Genomic DNA, 26,764 nt, shown 5'->3' on the forward strand with positions numbered 1-26,764 from the left:
CTGTTCAAAATAATAGGAACACCATGAATTTGAAACTCCTCTTGAGCACCAGTCCTATATTGCTAAGATTAAATCCTGCTGGCCAACTTTATATTTCAAATATATTGAAAGAATAAAAGGGATTCTAAAGAATAAGGACTCAAGAGTACAAAATGTATACTTCTTTATTTATATAAGTAGGGCTTTAAAATAATACTATTTAAAAGAAATCTGCATTTTTACATTCACCATCAGTTAGTTCCTGACTGGAAAGGCTGTGCATGATGATACACAGCAGGGACCTCAATGCATGACAACAGGATCTCAGGAAAGCACCATTCATTTGAGAAGTAGGAGGCAGGTTCTGACAGTCCTGTTGCACTGCTACCAATGGGAAGTCTTAAACTTCTTCCTCCACCAAGTCTTCTTCAAATTCCCCCTGTTCATCAGCAGTGGCATCTTGGCACTGCTGGTACTCGGACACCAGGTCGTTGATATTGCTCTCAGCCTCAGTGAACTCCATCTCATCCATGCCTTCTCCCGTGTACCAGTGCAAGAATGCCTTGCGCCGGAACATGGCACTGAACTGCTCTGAGGTGCGCTTGAAGGGTTCTTGGATGGCTGTGTTGTTGCCAATGAAGGTGGCCGACATCGTAAGGCCACGCGGGGGGATGTCACATACAGCTGTCTTCACATTGTTGGGAATCCAGTCTGCAAAGTAGCTGCTGTTCTTGTTCTGCATGTTGAGCATCTGCTCATCCACCTCCTTCATGGACATGCGGCCTCGGAAGATGGCAGCTGCTGTCAGGTAACGACCATGGCGGGGATCACAGGCGACCATCATGTTCTTGGCATCAAACATCTGCTGGGTGAGCTGGGGCACAGAGAGAACATGGTACTGCTGGCTGGCCCGGCTGGTCAAGGGTGCAAAGCCAGGCATGAAGAAGTGTAGGCGGGGGAAGGGCACCATATTCACGGCCAGCTTGCGCAGATCTGCATTCAGCTGGCCGGGGAAGCGCAGGCAGGTGGTGACTCCACTCATGGTGGCAGACACCAGGTGGTTCAGGTCTCCATAGGTGGGTGTGGGCAGCTTCAGGGTGCGGAAGCAGATGTCATACAGGGCCTCATTGTCGATGCAGAAAGTTTCATCTGCATTTTCCACCAACTGGTGGATAGACAAGATGGCATTGTAAGGTTCTACCACGGTGTCTGAAACCTTGGGGGAGGGCATGATGCTGAAGGTGTTCATGATGCGGTCTGGATACTCCTCTCGGATCTTGTTGAGAATCAGGGTGCCCATGCCTGATCCAGTGCCACCTCCCAGGGAGTGAGCCAGCTGGAAACCCTGGAGACAGTCACACCTTTCTGACTCCCGTCGTACCACATCCAGCACCGATTCTAACAGCTCGGCTCCCTCCGTGTAGTGGCCTTTTGCCCAGTTATTGCCTGCCCCGCTCTGGCCTATCAGACATAAAGACATGATGAGACACAGACTCCAAGAATAATGACTGCGCCTGTCCTATTGTGAAGAAAAAGGAGTGTTGTGAGCCAACCTTTGCTATTATTTTAGATACACTATGGTGAAATAAAGGAAATGTTTTCAATGTATCTGGGACCCTACAAATCACCCAGGTTCTAAAGAAAAGTAGAGAGTGTGGAGGAAAATACATTTTAACCCAAATCAAGTACTTCTAGAAATGAAGAACTGAGCCTGCCTCAATACTGGAAATGTAATTACTTTCACAACAGGGACAGGAGCACAGTGTGGTCAGAGGGAAGCTAAACTGCAAGCACTTGTCTGCTCCTTGCTCACACATAGCTGTGCTTTGATTTCTGGTGTCCTAAAGTGGTTCTGTTATTGCCAGGCCTTTAAAATGACCAGCAGTGCTGAAACCTTGTTGGTGGCTTTCTCTGCTTGCTGCTCTTTCCCTTCAGAGGCTTCTTTGTCATGGAGAACTTACAGAGTTGCACTGATCTGAGCTGTCTGAGTGGCCACGGGCATGACTCCCGTGGACTGGAATAGGTGGGTTAGCTGAGGAGAATATCTAGGTGGATAAAGGCTCAGCCCAGCACTGGAGTGCCTGGATGTTAGGACCCATGGACCATGATGACATACCAAATATGAAGTTGTCTGGCCTAAAGCTCTGGCCAAATGGTCCCGATCTTACTGAGTCTAAGGTGCCAGGCTCTAGGTCCACCATGATGGCCCGAGGAACATATTTGTTGCCTGTGAGAAAAAGAGTTGACTTAGGCCTATACTTGACAAGGAACTTAGGGCAGAGCTTATGATTCTAAGTGACTCTCAGCATTCATTACAAAAATTACAGCATTTAAGACATGGAAACAGAAAAGATATCTTGAGCATGAATCCCCATGCAAAAGGCTTCAGCAACTTTAAGGATGTTTGCAGTTGTCTATTTCCATGAATATTCATTCCTTTGCTTTGGGCATGGTGGCTGAAATCTCAGCTACACAGGAGGCAAAGATGAGCATCAGGCTTTGAGTCTAATGGTGCAAAAGAAAGGTGACAACACCTTTTTTTTTTTTGGTTCATCGTGGGGCTTGAACTCTGGGCCTGGACACTGTCCCTCAGCTCTCCAGCTCAAGGCTAGCACTCTATCACTTGAGCCACAACCCCACTTTCAGTTTTCTTATTGGAGATAAGAGTCTCAGGGACTTTCCTGCTCAGGCAAGATTTGAACCATGATCCTCAGTTCTTAGCCTCCTAAGTAGCCAGCATTACAGGAATGAGTCACCAGTGCCTATCAGCAAGAAACTTCCTCTTTTTTGTTAATTTTATTTTATTGTAAAGGTGCTGTATAGAGGAGTTGGTTACATGAGTCAGGAAATGAGAACGTTTCTTGTCAAAAATTGTTACCCCCTCCTTTGTTGTTCTCCCACTATCCCTTCCCTTCCCCAATTACCTTTATCAAGAAATGAACCAGGTTCATGCCTGTAATCCTAGCTACTCTGGAGGCTGAGATCAGAGGATGACTATTCAAAGCCAGCTGGGGCAGGAAAAGTCCTTAAGACTCTTATCTCTAATAAACTAACAGAAAACCAGAAATGGCACTGTGGTTCAAGAGGTAGAGCTGCTTGCCTTGAACTGAAGAGTTGACGGACAGTGCCTAGGCCCAGAGTCCAAGCCACATGACCGACCCCCCCCCCCCGGGCCAAAAAAAGCCAGGTATGGCTATTCACCAAGTAGATGTAAGGGAATTCAAGTGTAAGGCTTTCCTGGAGAAAACATATATACAATATATATATTTCTTGTCTTATAATGTTTCAATAATGGTTATCAAATAGCACATACCCTTTATTCAAATACTCAGAGCAACCTTGGGCAATGACTTGCAATTTCCCATTTAACATGATTTGGCCCAAGGGAAAGCAGTTAACATGATGTAAACACCAGTTTTAGAATACCCCCTTCCTAAACATTCACATGAAGAAAACTGACCATCCTGCTGGATATACAGGATCTAATAAAGACACAACCTAAAATTCTGTTCATAGGAGTGACACAATCCAACCCAACCACTCTCAACCAAGGAATCAGAAGATTAAAACCTTGTATGTTACTTCAACAATATTAACACAAAATACCAAGGTGAGGACATCCCAAAATGTAGATCTATAAAACTCACATAAATTAAATAGCTTTGTAATTTTGTTTGTACTTGTTCATTGGATTAATACACAGGAAAGCCAATTATCCATGATTCTGTTTGTATACAATAATGTAGAATGGAAACTCAATATAAAATTAAATGAACTTTACATTGACAGTTACAAAAACTGGAAATCTACTCTGTAGACTTCAATTAGGCTGTTTATGTTAGGAAAGACAATATGAATCATTTAAAAGCCATGTTTACAAATTAGTATTGATTTTTTCTACATCACAAGAATGTTTTCTTACTTTAAAAACCTTAAAAATAATTTACTGTTGGCTAAGTATTCATATTCAAAATGCTCAAGACCAGAAATGTTATAGATTTCAGGGTGAGACTATGCTTTGTGATTTGGACTATTCTCATATATATTAGTGACTGAACATCCCTCTTTAAAATTTTTAAAATTTTCTTTTTCAAAATATTGTTTTAGAAATTTAATCTGTATTTTAAAGAGGCAATGTAACTGGGCTCTGGTTGCATAAGGGTGTAATTCTAGCTACTCAAAAATCTGAGATGAGACCTTAGCATCGCAGATTGAAGTCAGCTGGGGCAGGAAAGGCTTGGAGACTCATCTCCAAGAAACTACCCAAAATAAAAGAAGCTCATAGTTAGTGCCCAGGCTTGAGCTTAGGATGATCAGCACACAACCAAATGGCATTGGATTATATTTTATCAATTGTTTTAGAATGCATATTTAGGCAGTCTCATTTTTAATTATGTGAAATGGGCTCACGCCTTTAATCCTAGCTACCCAGAAGGCTGAGATCAGAGAATCATGGTTCAAAGCCAGCCAGGGCACAAAAAGCCTGCAAGACTCTTATCTCCAATAAAACACCAGAAAACTGGAAGTGGCACTGTGGCTTAAGTGGTAGAGCTGCTTGCCTTGAGCTGAAGAGTTGAGCGACAGTGCCTAGGCCCAGAGTTCAAGCTCCATGACCGGAAAAAACAAATCCAGGTGTGGTTAGTCAGCAAGTAGAGGTAGGGGGAACTCAGGTATAAGGCTTTCCTGGGGTAATTCACAAGAGTATACTCAAAAATTAAAACAAAGTATCTGGTGGAGTGGCTCAGTTGGGTACAGCACTTGACTTATAAGATCAAGGTCCCAAATTAAAACTACAATACTACCATAAGAAAGGCAGGAACTCCTTCCTTTTCATTAGTATTCCCCTGGGAACTATTTTGCCACGGTATGGGAAACAAGATGGAAGAAACTTACCAGCTGCCTCATTGTAATACACCTCGATTCTCTGCAGCTGTAAATGGCTGTCCCCATAGTAGTTGCCAGTGCAGTCAATATTGTGCTCGTCGCTTAGCATTTCCCAAAACTGAGATGGAAATAGAAGTATATTATGACCTAGAATGTTAACTGTCCAAAAAATGCATTTTAAAGTAACTAAGAAACTCATGTCCTGTTGACACAAATATATTTGTAAAAAATAATTACATTTTCTAAATTAAAAAAAGCACAGAAAATGGTGGTATTTTAGTTTTGTTAATCTCTTTTATCTGGCTGAATAGAAGACATCTGGTTTCTCCTATGAGTATTCCATCTTATGCAGTACCATATTCTGTTTGTATTCTATGATGAGTAACTGGCCTTCCATGGACATGAAATTACCAAAGCAGTAACTTGAAGACTCAGCTAGAAGGGTCTCCAGAACCCCAAGTGTCCTCAGAGCATGACAACCAATGATTTAGAAAACACCCAACTTAAGGGAGCTGAGATGGAGCATGAAACTCAGAGAAATTTGCATTAAGGTAGAAGAAATGTTCTCAATTATCTGACACTCATCAGTTGACACAAAGGGAATTCTCTGTATCTTTCAGCTCAAAGACACTGCATTCCTTTCATTCAAACCAGACCAAACGTGCATTAGTCTATTCCCAGGAAACTAAATACAAAGACTTGAGTCTCAGGTAAGACTAAGACATGCAAGGGATTTGAAACCACCCCAGCCTTGCTTAAAAACCACACCCACCAGGGCCACACAAATTAGGGAAATTGGAGAAGCTATCTGGGGGCTTCATTTGCAGAAGGTTAGGGACCACTATGGAGCCCCACCTACCTCAGCCTAGCCATGACCACCACCACCTCCACACTCCAACCCCATCCTTTTTCTCCTTCCCCTAAATTTGAGACTGGATCCTAGGCCAGTGCCCTGCTCACCTTTGCACCAATCTGGTTGCCACACTGGCCTGCCTGTATGTACACAATCTCCCTCATGGTGCAGGGCTGCAGAACAGATGGATGTGTGTCTTCAGCAGTGGTGCCCACAGAGGCAAACAGGTAGAGCTGGGAAGCAGGAATCTGACACAGTGAACTCAGATCCCCATTTATACCTCTGGTTGTTACAGGGGCAGAGGAGGTGGGGCGGACTTGATTACAGGTGGAGCCAGCAGGTGCTCCAACTCAATCTCCCTATTGCTGGGTAATCAGAGGGCCCTACCAGTTCCCACCTACCCTTGTATCCAGCTCCCAGCTGCAAGTCCATTAGCACAGCTCCCATTCTATTTGGATCCTCTGGTCACCCTGCCATCCACTACCCACTCTGACTCACAAGAGAGGCTGAAACCTGGGATCCAGGAAAGAAGAGGAGGAACTTCCTCTACACAAGGTCCTTGTGTGCCAGAAGCCCAGAACAAGCCTGCCTTCCATTTTTGATTGGAGGGCCTAGAACTGAAGGGACATTTTCAGCTGTGATCCCAAGAGCAAGCACAAACTTAGATTCCATGATTGATTCACTTTCCATTATGGGAAGAGTCAGGGGCTTAGGGTCTAGCCTTCATTCTCAGGTTTTCTTTTTCTTTCCTCTTAAAAGTAGCTTGCTTTATTACTTGGGCTATAGGACTACTACAGTCTACTTTTTGTTTCATTTGGCTTCTGCTCCTAGTGTAAGAACTCAGGTCCTAGTCAGAGTGTCTTTTTTTTTTTTTTTTTTGGTCGGAGTTGGGGCATGTTAGTGACTTAGGGCTTGAAATTAAGGCCTGGTGACTCTTTCTGAGGTTTTTATTATTATTGAGATTAGATGATTACCTTAATTTCTCTTATTTCACAGAATTGTGGAATAGTGATATTTAGTTGAAATCACAAACATATTTTAACCTTCACAAGTCAAATTATCATTATCATGGACTATAAATTTTGTGAATTCTATAAGCTTTGACAATACAATTTATTTCTTCCACAACGGGTGATATTTACATTTCTCTACTTTTGTTTAGTGTAGGATTTCCTGTCTTTCACTCTCATTCTGCCCCTCTCTTTCTGAGGTTTTATTGATTTACTTATTTAACTGAAAGGTAGAAGGCTCTACTACTTGAACCACAGCTCAACTTCTGCCTTTTTTTTTTTAAGTGTTTAATATGAGACAAGAGTCCCATGGGTAGTCAAGGGCAGTACAGTGAGGCTTGAAATCTGAGGATCACTATTCAAAGTCAGCCTGGGCAGCAAAGTCTATGAGACTTACCACCAATCAACCACTAATAGCCAGAAGATAGTAGAGCTTTAGCCATGAGCAAAACACTTCAAGTTTAAGTCCCTCGACTGAACAAACTGAAGCAAGTTTCATGGACTTCCCTGCCCATGATGGCTTTGAACCATGATCTTCAGACTTCAGTGACTTTAGCACTCAGGATTATAAGTGTGAGTCAACATTTACAAATCTTTAATTACCTTTTCTTTCACCTTTTCCGGTTATTTATTATTTCTTTTTTTGACAATTGTTCTTAGGGGCTAGCTTTCATTCTTAGTTTTTTCTTTCCTCTTGAAACTACCATGCTTTACAAATTTGACCACAGGTAAACTACAGGCTGTTTCTCTTTTTTGTAGCTCTTCTTCTAGGGCTCAAACTCAGGTAATGGTGACTGAGGTTCTTTTTTAATTTTTTTTTTTAATTGAGTGCTGCTTGTTAGTTCTGGAAATTAAGGCCTGATGACTCTCCTTGAGTATTTTTTTATTTTTACCTTAATGGTGGCAGGTTTCACTAGTTGAGCCACAGCTCAGCTTCTGCTTTTTCGGTGGTCAATAGGAGATTAGAATATCAACAGCAAGCCAAGAGCATTACAGGGAGGACTGAAATCTGAGAATCATGGTTGGAAGCCAATCTGGGCAAGAAAATCAATGAGAAAATGATCTCTAATTAACCACCAAGAGGTAGGAAGAAGTAGACCTCTAGCCATAAGGAAATCATAGCAAGTTCAAGCCCCAGTACTGAACACAGTAAATTAAGTCTTCTGTACTTTCTGCCAAGAATGGCTTTGAAACACGATCCTTAGATTTCAGCAATCTGAGCAAGTAAGATTGCAGTTTTGAGCCATGATTTAGAAATCTTTAATATGCTCCTTTTTGCACCTTTTCATTTATTTGATTTGCCTTCCCCCCTTTTTAAAGTTCATGTCCTTTATTATTAGGGCCTAGCTATTCACACTCAGTATTTATTTATTTATTTTGTCGGTTGTGGGGATTGAACTCAGTGCCTGGGTATTGTCTGTCAGGGATAAGGCAGTCACACTGCCCCTTTCAGCCACAGTGCCACTTCCACTTAATTTGAAAAAAAACAGTCACCAGGGGAATTTTCAGCCTGGACTGGCTTCCCTTTGTGGGAAGCTTCCTGAGCAGTGAGTATTACAGGCATGAGCCAGAGAAACCTGGCTTGTTTTCTTAGATCAAAACTAGCAGGCTCTACAATTTATGCCACACTACTTCACTGCCCATGAGATTTTTGGATTTTGTTTTTTGCTCAAAGCTTGCAGGAACAAAAACTCAACTCCTGAGGGTTTTTTTCTTTTGGGAGTTGGGAGAGGCTTGAATTCAGGGCCTGTGGACTCTCTCTGAGGGTTGTTTTGTTTTTGGTATTTTCTTTTTATTTTGAAGCTAGCAGGCTATTAAGCCTCAGCTCAAGTTACGCCTTTTTTTTTTTTTTTTTTTTTGGTGTTTAATAGGATATGAGTCACATGTTAGCTCTACTTCAATTATTTTTGTAAGTTTTAATTTTCTTTACAAAGTATGATATATTTTTTGTTAAATTGTTATTGGTGTGCTTTTATTGGGTTGTTTTGGTATGAACAACACTGGGGATTGAACTCATACCTCGTTTATGGGAAGAAAGTATTCTAACACCTAAGTCACAATTCAGCTATGGCAGTTTTTTTTTAATTTTCTATTTGTTTGTTTGTTCTTTGTTGGTCATGGGCTTGAACTCTGGGCCTGGGCTCAGTACCTATGGTCTCCAGCTCAAGACTAGCACTATACAACTCTAGCTACAGCACCACTTCAAGGTTTTTGAGTGGATTATTGAAGATAAGAGTCTCATGGACTTTTCCTGTCTGGACTGGCTTTGATCCACGATCCTCAGATCTCAGCCTCCTGAGTAGCTAGGGTTAAATGCATGAGCCACCAGCACATGGCTATCATGTTTTTGTTTTTGTTTTTTAACTGTTTAAATTACTCATTTTTGTCCTTGTAATTTAATTTAATATTTAATCTTTTTTCATCCCGGGGAATTGAGTATAGGACCCTGTGTATGTATGTATCTACATGCTTTTGTGTGCATATGTGCCAATACTGGGGCTTAAATTTCCTTAACTTTTTCCATGCAAGGCTGAAACTGTAACACTTGAACCATACCTCCAGTCTGTTTATTTTTGCTGCTTAGTTGAAAATAATAATATCTGATTTGCTACTTTGGAGGCTTAGGTTTTTAGATGGTTGTTTGGAGCCAGACTGGGCAGTCTCCTTACCTCTTCCCTCTAATATACTACTCAGGAAAAGCTGCAAGTATCACTGTGGCTCAAGAGGTAGAACACTAGCCTTAATGAAAAGCAACTCATATACAGTGCCAAGGACTGAATTTAAGCTCTGGGGCCAGCAGGTTAAAAAAATAAAAAACTCTGAATTTTCTGACCAGTCTAGCTTTAAACTAAGATCCTATAGATCTCAGCCTCTGAATAGCTAGGGGATTACAGGTTTGAGCCTTTAGTTATAGTGATAGTTTTCTATTATTATTATTTACAGCTGCTTCTAAAAAATGACACAATGTGGCTAACAGTGGCTCATGGTTATAATCCTTGTTATTATGGAGGCTGAGATATAGGAACCTTGGTTTGAAGTTGGGCCCAATGACAGAATGTCTGTGAGTCTTATCTCCAATTAGCAACCAAAAATATGGATGTAGAAATATGGCCCAAGTTTTAGAGTAGTAGCCTCAGCAGTAAAAGCTTAGAGACAGTGCACAGGCAATGAGTGCAAGTCCCAGGATCAGCACAAAAAATTAAATAGAACCCAAATCATCAAGGGTATGGCTACTGATAGTTTGCCTATGTTTTCCTAAAAGTCTGTTTGATAGCCACCACAAAGAAAAATAGAAAAACCAACAAATTATGGATCCACAGCCAGATGAATATTTTTGCTCATAAATCTGCACTAATTATATTTTTAAAAAAGTTTTACACTCTTTCATTTCAAAAGTTAGCCAAAAATAATGCCAGTTGAAGAGAAATTGCATGTGATGACGACTTCAGCACTACATTCCTCAGATTTTTAAAAGAAGATGCCACCTATTTACACCTTTTAAATACAAATGGCATTATTAAATATATTTCAACTAAATATTAACTTCACTGTTCTCTAAATTGAGGTGTTGACCTATATTTTAAATCAGAGTGAGTTGTATAAACATTAGAGAAATACTGAGGCAATGAAAAGGAAAGCAGGAAGGAATGTTCTTTTCAGAACAACTTGGTTTGAGGCTGGCCACCAAGGTAGGTCTTCATTCCTATGGTTCCTTTCCTTGACTGGTCCTTCTCCCCTTGAGTCTAATCAAAGGATTATCTTATAGGTATGGGAAAAGCAGCAGCTTGAGTTGAAGGCTTTCTTTTTTTTATATTTTATTTTTTTATTGTGCGAATACTGTACAGAGGATTTACAATTACATGGGCAAGATAACGAGTACATTTCTTAGTAAACATTGTTGCCTCCTTTGTTTCCCCTTCCTATCCCTTCCCATAATCTCCTCCTCATCCCCCTGATTCTCTCCCACACACACCAAAATTGTAAAGTTCGTTTTTCGACATAAAGACTTGTACATCTCATTGTTGCAATGGGGCCAGCTGTATCCCTAGTTAAACGATTTGTTTTTTCCCTTCCCCTCCACAAATTATACCAACATCAAATAGAGTGAAGACTTTCTTTATACCCTCTTTCTTGTGTTTAAATGCAGGAATTAGAAAAGTCACTGGCTGACTGGATTCTGACTTTCAAAGAACTTCTAACTATGTAGAACAACATGAGCCAGCACATTGTGGAGGAGGACAAGATGGTGGCTAAGGACAGATATAATATTTGCACAGAACATGCACATTCTTACTCCTGTAAGTCTGTCATCTGCCCATAGGAGGCTGAAATGTCCTAAAATTCCAATGTTAGAAAGGAGCTTTAATTTTGTTAGAGTTCCTTTTCAGTGGGATCCCTGCTTCTCCATGATTCCTTAAAATTCTGTAGTTTTAGAAGGCAGCAGCATGCTTAACAGAAACAGCACTGGATGCACCATCTGTTCAGATTTTTATGTTTGTTTTTTAAATACATATACATATATTTTATTGTGAAAATACCGTATAGAGGGGTTACATAGGAAGGTAATGAGTACATTTCTAATCAAGTATTGTTGCCTCCTCCTTTGTTTCCCCTTCCCATCCTTTCCCATCTCCCCCACCCGCCCCCCTCCACCCTCTCACCACCCCCTCTACCAATGTTGTAAAGTTCCTTTTTCGACATAACGTCTTGTAGATCTCATTGTTGCAATGGGTCTACCTGTATCCCTAAAAACAATTTCTTTTTTCCCTTCCCCTCCACAAATTATACCAACATCAAGTACAGTGAAAACAAGGGTTATGCTATGAGGGAGTGACATACAAAGCAACAAGGAAATCATTTATAAATATGTTAGAAACAATCGCAAGAAAGAAAAAAAAACATTGAATCCTTATCTTGGGGTTCATTTAGCCTTACATCAACTTATCTGTCCACTTCTGCTTGTCTCAGACATTCACTAGTTATTGCAAATAAGGGAAAACTGTTCACATTTAAGGAAAATTAGAAATAACCTTAATCAGAGAGGAGAATGAGAGGGATGGGGCTCAGCTCAGCTCTTATTGGTTAGATGGTGACAAGTGTTGTCTGTTTTTTCTTTGCTTTTTCTTAAATTTAATTTTACCATCAAGATAATGTACAGAGGAGATACAGTTAATACATAATGCTATGAGAACATTTCTTTTTTGAACATTTTTATTGTAAGAATACTGTACAAAGGGGTTAGAATTACATGATCAAGATAATGAGTACATTTCCTATCGAGCATTTTTGCCTCATCCTTTGTTTTTCCCTTACCATTCCTTCCCTCACACCTCTACAACTACACTGCCCAAACCCCCCACGCCCACCCTCTGCCACTGAAGTTGTAAAGTTCATCTCATTGTTACAATGGATCAACCTGTATGCTTATTTAAGCATTTTGTTTTTTCCATTCCACTCCCTGCATTAGAGAAGTGTATATACAAGATGCAGGACACTGACATCAAATACTGTAAAAACAGGGGTTAGACCCTGGGAAGGAACATAAAAAGAAACAAAAAAAATCACATGGTACATTATAAATACTTTAGAAACAATAGCAAGCAAGAAAGAGGATATTTATGTCTCATCTTGTATGGTCATGTGTACATAGCTTTTGACTTTTTCTGCTTGTCCCAAACATATACTAGTTATTGCAAATACGGGAAACCGTGGGACCTGTGTTCCTTTGGACCTGGCTTACTTCACTTAATATAATTGTTTCCAAGTCTTTCCATTTCCAAACAAATGAGGCAATGCCATTCTTTGTGATGGAGTCATAGAATTCTATTGTATATATATGACACATTTTTTTGATCCTCTCATCTACTGAGGAGTATCTGGGTTGGTTCTATCACTTAGCTATGGAAAATAATGCTGCAATAAACATAGTTGTGCTGGTAGCCTTAGGATAGCCTTGTTTGTGATCATTTGGGTAAATGCCCCAAAGTGGGATTTCTGGGTCAGAGAGGAGCTCTATGTGGAGTCTTTGGGGAACTTCCATACTGCTTTCCAAAGTGTTGGAACAATTTTACACTCCCACCAACAATGTAGTAGGGATCTCTTCTGGCCACATCCCTTCCATCATCTGTTGTTATTAAAGTTGTTGATCATAGCCATTCTAACTGGGGTGAGGTGGAATCTCAGTATTGTTTTCATTTGCATTTCTTTCATGGGTAGGGAGGTTGATCATTTCTTCATGTGTCTATTGGTCATTTTTATTTCCTCTTCAGAGAAGTTTCTTTTTAAGTCTCTAGTCCACTTTTTTATCAGGCAGTTGTTTCTTTGAAGATTTGTAGTTTGGGGATTTAGTTTTTTGTGTTCCATGTATATTTTAGATATGAGACACTCATCTGTTGTATGGCTAGTGAAAATCTTCTCCCAGTCCATGTGCTTTCTATTGATCTTGCTAGCTATGTCCTTTGCCATGCAGAAGCTCTGCTTCTTCATGCAATACCATTTGTCCAACTTTTCTTTGATTTGTTGTGTTTCTGGGTCTCTATTAAGAAAATTTTGGGCTAGTATTTCTAAGGAAAACTAGTATTTCTCCTATTCCGTCCTATAATGTTTTCAGAGTGCCTGCTTTGACTTTGAGGTCTTTGATCCATATGGAGTTGATGATGGTGCAGTGTGATATATAAGAATCTAGCTTTAGTTTTCTACAGGCAATTAACCAAATTTGCCAGCACCATTTACTGTAGAGGCTGTCTTTCTTCCATTCTATTTATTTAGCTTCCTTATCAAAGATTACGTGGCTGAAAGTCTGTGGGTTCATTTCTGGGTTTTCAGTTCTATTCCATTGGTACTTAGGTCTGTTCTTGTGCCAGTACCAAGCTATTTTGATTACTATGGCTTAGTAGTAGAGTTTGAAGTGTGGTATTTATATTCCTCCAGCAATGTTCTTTCTGTTAAGACTCATTTTTGCTATTTGGGGTCTTTTATTCTTCCATTTGAATTTTTGGATTTCCTTTTCTATTTCATTGAAGAAAGAGGTCAGAATATTGATAGATACCGCATTGAATTTGTACATAGCCTTTGGAAATATTGCCATTTTCACGATGTTGTTCCTTCCAATCCAGGAGCATTTTTTTGGGGGGGAAGGTTTCTACTTCCTAAGTTTTGTTTTTAATTCCATTTTCAGGTTTTTAAAGTTTTCATCATAGAAGTCCTTCACGTCTTCCTTGTCAGTTCTTGCCGGTGGTGAGTAGAATCCACTAGTTCACAGTGTTTGTTGTCTGTGTCCCGGGCTTTCTCTATTCATATGGAGGCCGCTGCAGGAGCCACAGCAGCCGCAGCTGTGGAGACCAGCAAGTGCTCAGATCTGTCTCCTTAACCAAGCTGCTTGAATTTTTTCTCTCTGGCCAACTCTCTGTACTCTTATGGCACACTTGATGTGATTCTCTAGCATATGACTGCTCACTGGATTTTTAAAACCGATTTCTATGCCAGAGTTTGTTTAGCCTCCAGCTTCTCCTCTGCCATCTTCCTCCAGATCATTAGTCTGTCTGTTGAAAGGCTTCTCCTCTTCCTTGGGTAACACCTCATCTGAGCCTAACAGCAGGGGTATTACTGGGCTTCCCTACACACACATGTAATACGGTTCATTTTAGGAGAGGTGGGATTTTTAAACTTTTAGAAGCTATCAAATCAACTGCTTGAACTAAAGAGGGTATGGGTACTTAGCTGCTCACTGCTACTCAGGAAAGAGTTCTGGTTAGCATATTAGACAGTTTATATAAGTGATGAGGTCAAAGCAAATTGAAGGCTTCAAGTAGTCTTAAAGATTTTCACAAACACACAATTCAGTGGAAGTGGCACTATAACTCAAAGTGGTAGATCACTGGACTTGAGCAAAATACTCTCAGGGATAGTGCCCAAGCCTTCAATTCTGGCCCCATGATTGACAAAAAGTGAACAAGGTATTTTCTCATCTCATTTTTAAATGCCATTTTGTTTTTTATTCAAATTTTATACAAAAAGTGTAGGGAGTTCTAGGAAAGTTCTCCAAAAGTTAATATAGAACAGATTTTAGAATCATTGTGAGATTAATTAGTAATTCATGTGGACAGACAAGTTGGTTTGCAAATATGGTGTGGGACAAACTAGCCATCTTTTGCAAAATGAGCAAGGTAAACAAGTATTAGACCCAAGAAGAAAAACATAGTACTAGTTCCTCTTTAAGTATGGATGTAAGGGCTGTGGTGTTAGATGTTGTTCGTGACTAAATTGTGTCCTTTTCAAAATGCACATTTTGAGATTCTAAACATCAATACCTCTGAATGAACCTTTATTGGGGAAGAGGGTCTTCTTCTTTACCAGTCCAAGGGCTTGAACTCAGGGCCTGGGCACTGTCCCTGAGCTTCTTTTGCTCATCTAGTACTCTACTACTTGAACCCCAGTGTCACCTCATGCTTTTTCTGTTTATGTGATACACATGCTAGGTAAGCACTTTTCCACTAAAACATATTCCCAACCACCAGAAAAGGGTCTTTGAAGAGTAATTTAGATGGACACTGGTGGCTCATGTCTGTAATCCTAGCTATGGACCTGAAGGCTGAAATCTTAATATCCAAGTTTGAGGCCACACTAATCTGTGAGACTTTTATCTCCAATTAGCAAAAACCAGAAGATCAGCTGTGGCTCAAGTGGTAAAGTATGAGCCTTAAGCAAAAAGTCAAGCAAGGGTTGTGAGTCTGAGATCAAGCCACACTACCAGCCCATGTGTATGCACGCATACACACACACACACACACACACACACACACACACACACACACACACACTATTTAGTTAAATGAGACAATCCGGATGGGTTGTCTTCTAACACATCTGGTGTTCTTATATGAAAATGACAATAGATGGACACAGACACATTCATATAGGGGACCATGGGAAGACCCAGGATAGGTACCATACCCCAAGAAGAGAGACCAAGAAGAAAGCACACCTTGATCTTGCCTTGCACCCTTTTAGGACTGAGCACAGATATGTCCCTGATGCTTTAGGCTGCCTTCCTGTGGCAGTTGTCATGACAGCCTGAGTTGATGGCAGCAGATATGCTGACTTGAATTGCTCCCAGGAAGAGTGGATGGTGTCTGGAATTATGGACCTCACAGAGATCCATCTGCTGAAAGGAGATATCTGAAGTCATCAGAGTGGGGATTGGGATATTAGCTCTGTGTAGAGCCCCCCTGCTTAGCATAAGCAATGCCATAGCTCAGTCCCAACACTGCAAAAAAGGAAAACAAGAATGTAATCAGAGTAATTATTTATCAAACATAAGAAAAGAGAGAAGGCTTGAGGATAGACCCTGGAGATGGACTTTAGTAGAATTTAATAATTAACATTCAATAGATAATGAGGTTTGTCTCAGTTGAGAAGCCAATGTCATGGAGAAATCATCTGAGACTTGGGCCTTTTGGGACAGTACAGGCTTGCAGTTAAAGAAGGAAAATAATAATTTTATCCATTCATCTTTATTTTTTATGGGTCATGGTGTTTGAAATCAGGACCTAGGCACTGTCCATGGGCTTTATTGCTCAAGGCTAATCCAGTGCCACTTTGAGCTATAGCTCAATTTCTGGTTTTCTGCTGGTTAATTGAAGATAAGACTCTCATGGACTTTCTTACCTAGGCTGGTTTGAACCACAACCCTTAGATCTTAGTCTCCTGAGCATCAAGTATTAGAAACTTGAGTCACCAGCATTCGGCATAACTAAAACTTTTGAACTTATGGGTGGAAGTGGGTGTTGCTCAGTGTCAGAGTATTTGTCTAGTATGTGTGAGTTCCTGGGTTCCACGGAGAGGAGGAGAGAGGGAGGGAGAGAATGAGAATAAGAGGGAGAGGGAGAGAAGGTGGGGCCCAGAGTGAAAGGGAGGAGGAGACATGCAAAGGGAAAGGGAAGGAAAAAAATGGAAGAAAGACAAAGGAAATAAAACATAGTAGCGGAAAATTTATCTGAACTCTAAAAGGGGGAAATCATTCAAAAACAGATTTCAAAATATAAAACAAAATATGTATAGTATGCTCCAGATTAAATTAACCTAGTGATGGATTTAAAACAAGGCCCAGCCCATCATTACTTTTAATTACAAACATAAAATTAGTGTTTCAGGAGGCAGGTGCCAATGGCTCACATCTGTAATCCTAGCTCCTCTATAGACTGAGAGGAGAAGGATTTCAGTTTGAAGCTAACCTCGTAAGAAAAATCTTCAAGGCACCATGCATAAAATAACAAGGAAAAGGTTAGGAGCATGACTCAAGAGGAAGCAAACAATCTGGCAGTGAGCAAGCTAAGCGAGTGGGAAATCCTCAGTTCAATCCCCAGGAGTACCAAAAGAAAAAAATACAATTACCACTTCTATGAGAATTCAAGAATCATATACTCAGAAACAGAATCCATATTGAGCATCCCACATTCTAGATTTCATTAAATGCCCCAAGATATGGGGACCCAAGAATTCTAATTTTAATCCACTCAAGTTCTCTGTTAGAGAAGCCTTATTATTTCCTGTTAGTCACATCCTATTTGACCTAGAGTAGCTCCTCACCTCACCTCTCTTGGCCTGAGTTTTCTAGCTCCCAAACTGGGATATGATTCTCAGTCTCACAGAGTTTCTGTGAGGGTTAATTGAGACATGTTTACCTCGGGGAGTGATTGCTGACAAATAACCAAGATGCTACCTACCATGGTAATCATCAGATGTCATCACTTCCTCCTTCCCATTGATATGTGAGGTGAGCAGGGTCTCACATAGACCATCCCTGCCCACACTTCCTGAAGATGACTGCTTAGGTATGGATTCCAGAAAGCACTGAAGATTTGTTATGAGACAATTATCCTGAATATGGTAATGAATACCTGCAATCCCTGCTAGATGAGTTGTAGAGAACTAACCTAGCAAATTGAAGGTCCTGGGCTCAATCCCCAGAAACACACACACACACACACACACACACACACACACACACACACACACACACTCACACACACACACACACACACACACACACACACACACACACCACACACCACACACACACACACACCACACATTATAAACAATGAGATCTGAAATTCAATGAGAAATTAGATAAATATTGATAGAAATTTGGTTGTAAATATACTATTTAATCCAACTGACTTTAATGACCAAAATAAATGAGAATGTAACAAATGTAATCTAGGTCTTAAAACCTCATACCGAAGATCTTAAAATGTGTTGGGTTGTTACTGAGAGAAACCAGAACTTCCTATTTTGTCTTGAATAGGTTGTTTTAGTATAATAGTGGGCCTATTTATCTTTTTATTTCCTTTGCTTTAGTTATTTTCTTTTCTTATAAGGTCTTTATTTTTGCACTGACTGACTTCTAATCTCTATCATCTTGCTTCTGAAATAGCTAGGGTAACAGTCATATACCATCATGTTCAACCTCTTTTTGAAATGAGGTCTCTTGTTAAATTTTGTCCAGGGCTGGCATTGAACATCCCCAAATCCACCTCTCAAATTGCTGGGAGTATAGACATGTGCCACTATGTCTGTTTGGCTCATTTATCTCTGGTCATGGAGATAGGTAGGTGATACATATATGTACAATATTCTGTGTTCCATTTCCTATATTGCAACCATCCAATCAATAAGTAGAAACAAAAATAAGATTTAAAAAAACAAAGTCATATGTTTCTGAAAAGGTAATAGTAAATAACTCCTTAAGAGCTACAAATCTATGCTGTGTGTCAATGGCTCATGCTTATAGTCCAAGGTACTCAGGAGGCTGAGATCTGAGAATTACAGATCAAAGCCAAACTAGGCAGTATGTAAAATTCTTATTTCCAGTTAACCACCAAAAAGTTGGAAATGGAGCTGTGGCACAAGTAGAAGAGCACTAGCTTAGAGCACAGTAGCTCAGTGATGGTGCCTAAGACCTGAGTTCAAGCCTTATGACTGGCACACACACAAAAGAATCTTACAGATCTAGTGCTTTATAAAATCTCAGCAGAGGAAAAAGAGAGCAATTGGGGTCAATTGGAACCTGTTCAGAGACTTTGTTAGCAACCATTTCTTGTTGAATATCAGGTGGGAGTACAACGTGCTATGTTGTCCTCAGTGCTTCCACATTGTTCCACTACAGCTGGTGTCTTAGCAGGCAGGACCCTTGATCCCTGGGAGCCTTGACCCCGTATGGCAGCACAGGCATATTTTTAACTTAGAACTAAACCCATGTAATGCAGGGTCTGTCTGGGATTCAGATGACAATATGCATCTTGATTTATGCTTTGACATATTCATGTTCTTGTCTTCTGTGTGAAACTGGAGCCTAATGAATGGAAAGAATCCCAGCAGGAAAGGAAGGCATAAAGCAATCCTTGAGATGGATCAGATTTGCTTTACCTAAGTTTTTGGGTAAAGGGTGTTACTTTTCCTAGAGTTTCAAAACCAATAGACCTGCCCAGGCCCCTGGTGACCTTGGAGCCTCCTTGTCCAGTCCAGTATGTTTGAGCGTCAATCCTCAGTTTGCACCGCCGCAGCTGTCTGAAGGTTGGCTTCAGGATACCCCACTTTTCCCTGCTCTGTGCATGCTAATTGAGCTACCCATGAGTGCATGAGTTCCAAAGGTTGCAGTGACCATGCTGTAGCCCTTCAGGTTTCAGGCTGCGACGGTAGCCACTGTTGCAGCCTTCCCTACTTTTACTGCGGCCTCCTTTTTGGCTGCTCACCCTCATCCCTGGCCTGTCAGTGCCCAAAAGGTCCTCTAGGAGAACCCCTCCACCCATGTAACAAATGTACACTGGACTTCCAATGACTCGTGGTGGTCAATTGGACCTACATGACCACAAGAAGAGCCTGACTATGTTACACAGACATGAAGAACTAGTATGATGGCTTGACCTGCAAGGCCTCTGAAAATGGAGGTTTGACCCCCATAAATTTTGCTTCACTGTGAATTTTATATTTTCACAGTGAACAATGTATAATTTCCTTGTGCTTCCTTTATTAGGTTTTGTCTTACATTTTCTAAAGCATTATTCTAGCACAGGATGATACATGTCTCCGGTGAAGGCACCATCAGACCCAAGAGGAAAAGGATGTGGGACATAGAGTATCCCTCCTTTCCAGAAGTGTCCACCGTGGTAAGAAGAGCAAATCTTAGGACAGTGGGCACAGAGGCTTCCTCCTACTCTAAAGCATGGCTCACGTGTGGAGAGAATTTCAGAACAACTCTGAAACTTTGCCAATAGTTGCCTAAAGTCAGCTATTACCAAACAGGATATTGAATTAGCTCCATGACCAAAGAAAGAATCAACCATATCTAGTACATTGAGCTCACAAGTATAGCATGGTGTTCCAGTGAAATGATCACTCAGATGAAGACAGGACACTGTCTAAAATACAGAGAAAGAATGAGAATGACACTGGAATAGGCAGGAATACTTTGTGTGCAAAAGAGCGGAACAAGGGAGATTAATTACAATTGATTGACTGGGAAATGGGCAGTGATAGAGAAGAAGCTAGTAAAGGCAATAATGTGAAGGTGGAGAGGGTGCCATGGAAATCCCAGATGGTGATTCTTGTGCAAGTAGTTATTCTTTGGCAAGTGATAATAGGATACCTGAGCCTCATAAGGGAAAACCTGGCTTTATTGCCTAGCTGGACTGAAAGTGAATAAATGCCCCTGCCTCAGTTTCCTGAGTTCTGGGATTACAGTCATGCACTACCACATTTATGTTTGAAACATTTAACTTACTTTCATGCTTGATTATTTGTTTTTCACCTTTGACTTTGATAGTCTTACATCTACATTTCTGGACCTTGGCATGAACATGTGTCGGTTAAGATATAAGGAAAGAATAGTAAATCCAACAGCTTCCCATACTGAAACACCTACCTTGGGTACCTTTGAACTCACTGTGCTCATCTTACCTGTGTGGAGACTGTCCATTCTGCTCTGCTTCTTGAGAGGACTGCCAGATTCTCAGCTGTGTACTAGAGGAACACAGAGGTGAAGGATTTAAGATGGCAATGTGAACAAAGAAATTTACTTCACTGAAACTTCTGTCATTTACTTTATTTTTACGTGTCATTTTACCTTGCTCAGAGTTTATATTCTTTTTATGGTATGATGAAAAAATAACATTTATTTTCCTCAGCATTTAAGTTTCTTGTTTGTTTTCATTGAGTCAAACTTCTGAGAAAGAACAACTAACCTCATGCAAATTTCCAGAAATGGATGTTTTTGTTATCGTATTCCCTTGTAAGAAAATAATTCTTGGTCTGGAAAGTCAGAAAATAGAAATAGATTAAAATTTTAAACAAGACACGTTTATTTGTGCTGACAGTAGGCTTTGGATTTTTAGTTGCTAAAATGTATGTGACTATGTTCAGTCTGGTCCAGTCAGATAAGAGCATGCTTCTTTGCTAAGTTATTGACAACTGAAAACTTTTGAAGTTTTTATTTTCTTGTCAGACCATTAAACATTTCTTCAGAGAACATGAAAGTCATACTATTTTCCTCTTCATAGAGTCCACTGTGCTTCAGGTAATTCAGCTGCAACCCTTAGCACAAAATCCGGTGTACTGGCTTCTGGATTTATTGGAGCAGCCTAGCTGCCACAAATAAGGGAAACTATGCATCCTATGTTCTCTGAGTCTGGATTACTTCCCTTAATGTAATGCTTTACCAGTCTTTCCATTTAGTTACAAATTTTAGTCTATAGTACTCTGTGATGGATGAATGGGATTTCTGTGTGTGTGTGTGTGTGTGTGTGTGTGTGTGTGTGTTTATACATACATTCATACACACACACACACACACATATATACATATATATACATATATATATATATGTAAACTTATACGTATATACCATATTAGAGGGTTATCTGGGTATTGGAAAGTGAGAGACATGAGTCTTATCACCCTGTCCATGGGCAGTGACATGAGCTCTTGGGGCAAGAGTCCTGAGCCTTGTTACTCTTGTGCATGGCCTGAGGTGGCAACATTTGCTCAGCTATGAGGCATAGAAAGAGGATGTTTTTCTCCAACTTTAAGCTAGATACTGAGATCAGCTATCTCAAACCACATGACTTCTAGTGTAGTAATCCAACTAAAGATTCAAAGAAACTATTTTATTTTATTTTATTTTATAGTCCTGGGTCCCTAACTCTCACCAGGTCACTGTCCCTGAGCCCCTTTTTGCTCAAGGCAAGCACTCTACCACTTGAGCCAAAGTGCCGCTTCTCAATTTTGGGGAGATTAAGTGGAGATAATAATCTCATGGATTTTTCTGCCTGTGTAGGCTTCAAATAGCAATCCACAGATTTCAGCCTCCTGAGTACCTAGGTTCACAGGCATGAGCCACTGGTGCTTAGCTAGAAACTAAATAATGAAAATATCCATTATCTACTACCTCCCATCTTTGGAAATATGTTCTAGCATGTTCTCATCAGATCAATGTTAAACTACTAGTCACTAAGAAAATAATTCTTGACACACTCATTACTACAAATCAAAAGAAATCATTGAACTAAGCTCCTCAATATGACATGACACTGTTTAACTCTTACACATAATCCCCCCAATTTATCTCATTCTTGGATCTTCAAACCACCTTCTAATAAATATGAAAATTTGTATGTGTAAAAGTGAGTGCATGATTTGAAAAGAAAGTTAATAAATATTTTCCTATGACAAGAAAATAGAAACTAGGTTTGGGAATGTGGTTTAGTAATAGAGTGTTTGCCTAGCATGCATAAAGCCCTGGGTTTGATTCCTCAGTACTACATCAAAGCCAGAAGTGGTGCTGTGGCTCAAGTGTTAGAGCACTAGCCTTGAGCAATAGAAGCTCAAGAACACTGCCAATGCACTGAGGTAAAGCTCCTGGACTGGCAAAAACAAACAGGACTGGAATAAAATAGGAACTATTAATCATTTTTATTAGTATTGTGAAAATACCATACGGATGGATTACAATTGCATAGGCAAGATAGTGAGTACATTTCTTATCAAGCATTGTTGCCTCCTCCTTTGTTTCCCCATACCATCCATTCCACTCTCAACCCTGCCAACCCCACACACCCTATACCACCACCTCCGCACCCCTCACCCCCCACCTCGCCTAAGTTGTAAAGTTCGTTTTTCAACATACCTTTTTGTACATCTCATTGTTGTAATGGGTCCACCTGTAATCCTATTTAAACAGTGTGTTTATTCCCTTCCCCTCCACAAATTATATCAATATCAAATAGAGTGAAAGCAGGGCTTATAGCCTGGGGAAGGTACATACAAAGCAACAAAGAAATAATCTTATAAATATGTTGGAAACAATCGCAAGAAAAAAAAAAAACATTTGAACCCTTATCTTGGAGTTCATTTCACCTAGCATCAACTTGTCTGACACTTTCTGTTTGTCTCAGACATATACTAGTTATTACAAATAAAGGAAAACATGGGATCTATATTTCTTTGGGCCTGGCTTACTTCACTTAATATAAAGTTTTCCAAGTCTTTCCAATTCTTAAAAAATAGAGCAATGTCATTCTTTCTGATGGAGGCATAGAATTCCATTATTTATATTTATATATATATATATATATTTATATATATATTTATATATATATATATAAATATAAATAATGGAATTATTTATATATATATATAAATATATATATATTGATATATATATATAATATATATATATATACTATATTATATAATATATATACTATATATATTATATACATCAGGTTTTCTTGATCATTCATATACTGAGGGGCATCTGGGTTGGTTCCATATTTTAGCTATTGTAAATAAGGCTGCAATAAACATAGTTGTTCTGGAAGCTTTAGTATGGTCTTGTTTGTGATCATTTGGGTAAATGCCTAAAAGTGGGATTACTGGGTCACAAGGGAGCTCTATGTGGAGTCTTTTGAGTAACCTCCATACTACTTTCCAAAGTGGTTGAACAAGTTTACACTCCCACCAACAATGCAGTAAGGTTCCCTTCTGTCCAAATCCCCTCCAGCAACTGTTGTTATTAGAGTTCTTGATTATAGCCATTCTAACTGGGGTGAGGTGGAATATCAATGTTGTTTTGATTTGCATTTCTTTTATGGGTAGGGAGGTTGAGCATTTCTTCAAGTGTCTATTGGCCATCCTTCTTTCCTCTTCAGAGAAATTTCTCTTTAAGTCTTTAGCCCACTTATTTATTGAGCAGCTGTTTCTTTGAAGATTTGTTGTTGGGGGATTTAATTTTTTGAGTTCCAGGTATATTTTTGATATGAGACCTTCATCTGTTTTATGGCTAGTGAAAATTTTCTCCCAATCCATGGGCTTTCTATTGATCTTGCTAGCTATGTTCTTTGCCATGCAGAAGCTCTGCTTCTTCAAGCAATCCCATTTGTCCAACCTTTCTTTGATATGTTGTGTCTCTGGGTCCCTATTAAGAAAATTTGGACCTGGGCCAAGGAGGTCCTAGTGTTTCTCCTATTCTGTCCTATAATGTTTTCAGAGTGTCTACTTTGACTTTGAGGTCTTCAATCCATTTGGAGTTGATTCTGGTGCATTGAGATATATAAGGTTCTAGCTTTAGTTTTCTACAAGTGATTAATCAGTTTTGCAGCACTATTTTCTGTAGAGGATTTCTTTCTTCCATTCTATGTTTTTAGCTCCCTTATCGAAGAGTAGATGGCTTTAGGTCTATGGGTTCATTTCTGGGTTTCCATTCTATTCCATTGGTCCTGAGGTCTGTTTTTGTGCCAGTACCAAGCTGTTTTGATTACTATGGCTTTGTAGTAGAGTTTAAAATTTGGTATTGATATTCCTCCAGCACTGTTTTATTCTGTTAAGGATCGTTTTTGCTATTCTGGGTCTTTTATTGTTCCATATGAATTTTTGGATTGCCTCTTCTATTTCCTTGAAGAATGAGGATAGAATATTGATAGGTATTGCATTGAATTGTAGATATCCTTGGGAAGTGTTGCCATTTTTACGTTTTTGATCCTTCCAATCCATGAGCATGGGAGGTTTTGCCACTTTCTAAGTTCTGTTTTGATTTCCTTTTTCAGATTTTTAATGATTTCATCATAGAGGTCCTTCACTTCTTTTGTAAAGTTAATTCCTAGGTATTTTATTTTTTGTGGGGCTATTATGAACAGAGTTGCTTTTCTGATTTCAGCCACACTTTTCTCATTGTTGATGTTTGAGGGTTAATTTAATACCCTGCTACTTTGCTAAAGTTTTGAATCAGCTTGAGTATTTTCGAGTGGTGTCCGTGATTCTTTAAATAAAAGATCATGTTATCTGCAAAGATGGAGAGTTTTACTTCATCTTTCCCTATTTGGATCCCTTTTATGTTTTCATCTTGTCTTATTGCTGTAGGGAGGCATTCTAATACTAAATTGAAGAGACGTGTACAGAGTGGACATCTTTGTCTCATTCCTGAGTTTAGAGGAAATGGGGTTAGTTTTTCACCATTAAGTATAATGCTGGCTGTAGGGTTGTCATATGCAGCCTATATTGTATTGAGGAATGTTCCCTGGTTGCCTAATTTTTCCAGAACCTTCATCATCAAGGGGTGTTGGATCATGTCAAATGCTTTTTCTGCATCTATTGAGATAACCATGTGTTGATGTGATGAATTATATTAATTGATTTGCATATATAGAACCAGCTTTGCATCCCTGAAATGAATCCTGTTTGATCGGGGTGTATGATTTTTTGGATGCATTGTTGAAGACGATTGGCCAAAATTTTGTTGAGAAGTTTTGCATCAATGTTCATCAAAGAAATGGGCCTATAGGTCTCTGGCTTTGATGAGTCCCTGCCTGGTTTTGGGTTATGATGGCTTCATAGAATGAGTTCGGTAGTGAACTTTTGAAATCTCTTTCAATTTCATTGAAGAATTGAAGGAGTATTGGTGTGAGCTCTGCTTTGAAGGCCTTGTATAATTCTGCTGTAAATCTATCTAGTCCTGGGTTTTTCTTACATGGAAGGTCTCTTATTGCTGTTTCTATTTCAATGCTTGATATGGGCCTGTCAAGATGGTTTAATTCATCTTGGTTTAGTTTGGGATGTCGATATCTACTAGGAAAAGGTCCATTTCTGCCAATTTCTCAAACTTATTAGCATAAAGGTTTGAGAAGTATTTTCTTATAATGTTCTGAATCTTGGTTGTTTCTGTGTTGATGTTTCCATTCTAATCCTTGATTTTATTTATTTGGGTATGTTCTCTTCTTTTTCTGATAAGATTTTCTAAACGTCTGTCAATTTTGTAAATTTTTTTCGAAAAACCAACTCTTTGTTAATTCTTTCTATGTTTTTTTGGATTCTAATTCGTTTAATTCTGCTTTAATTTCATAATTTTAATTTTCTTTCTGTCTACTGGATTGGGGTTTATCTTGCTGCTCTTTTTCAAGGATGTTCAGATGTCTCATTCAATATTTGGTTTCTGATCTCTCCAATTTGTTGATGTAGGAACTCAGAGCTATATTCTTGCCTCTGAGTATTGCCTTTGCCGTGTCCCAGAGGAGCTGGTAATTTGTGTGTTCATTTTTGTTGAATATCATGAACATTTGATTTTCCATTCTAATCTCTTCCATGACCTACTGTGACTCAACAGTGTGTTGTTCAGCCTCTATGTATTACAGGACTCTCTAAAGTGGCTTTTGGTGTTGGGTTCTAATTTTATTCCATTGTGGTCTGAGAGAATGCAAGGTATATCTTCAATGTTTCTGAATTAAGACAAGTTGGCTTTGTGAAATAAAATGTGGTCTGTTTTGGAAAATGTTCCATGTGCTGTTGAGAAAAACATGTGTTCTGATGCTGCTGGGTGAAATATTCAGTAGATATCTGTTAAATCTATTGATCTATGAAGTTGTTTAGATCTGCGGTTTGTCTTGAATTTTTGCCAAATTGATCTGTCTAGTGGAGATAGTGCTGTGTTAAAGTCCCCAACAATTAATGCTTTGGATCTATGTGAGATTTGAGGGAAAGTAGTGTTTC

At 39.5% G+C, this 26,764-nt stretch overlaps 1 protein-coding gene across 6 annotated transcripts; it reads right to left on the reverse strand.

Annotated features, from left to right (window-relative positions):
- Positions 1-379: 379 nt before the first annotated feature.
- Positions 380-5,880, reverse strand: LOC122127587 (tubulin beta chain-like). Of its 6 annotated transcripts, XM_042702103.1 has the most exons (5): positions 5,824-5,880; positions 4,873-4,981; positions 3,406-3,408; positions 2,096-2,206; positions 380-1,440 (listed from the first exon to the last, which is right to left on the reverse strand). In XM_042702103.1, the coding sequence occupies exons 1-5, from the start codon at positions 5,878-5,880 to the stop codon at positions 380-382; spliced, it is 1,341 nt and encodes a 446-aa protein (XP_042558037.1). The 6 variants fall into 6 exon arrangements, with proteins under 6 accessions (XP_042558037.1, XP_042558038.1, XP_042558035.1 ...); XM_042702104.1 differs by lacking the exon at positions 3,406-3,408; XM_042702101.1 differs by lacking the exon at positions 3,406-3,408 and having other exon boundaries at positions 2,096-2,232; positions 4,869-4,981.
- Between the last annotated feature and the right edge of the window lie 20,884 nt (positions 5,881-26,764).

The sequence above is a fragment of the Dipodomys spectabilis genome, unplaced genomic scaffold (assembly GCF_019054845.1).
Source record: "Dipodomys spectabilis isolate Male_0828 unplaced genomic scaffold, ASM1905484v1 ptg000304l, whole genome shotgun sequence".
In the NCBI taxonomy this organism is placed as follows: domain Eukaryota; kingdom Metazoa; phylum Chordata; class Mammalia; order Rodentia; family Heteromyidae; genus Dipodomys; species Dipodomys spectabilis.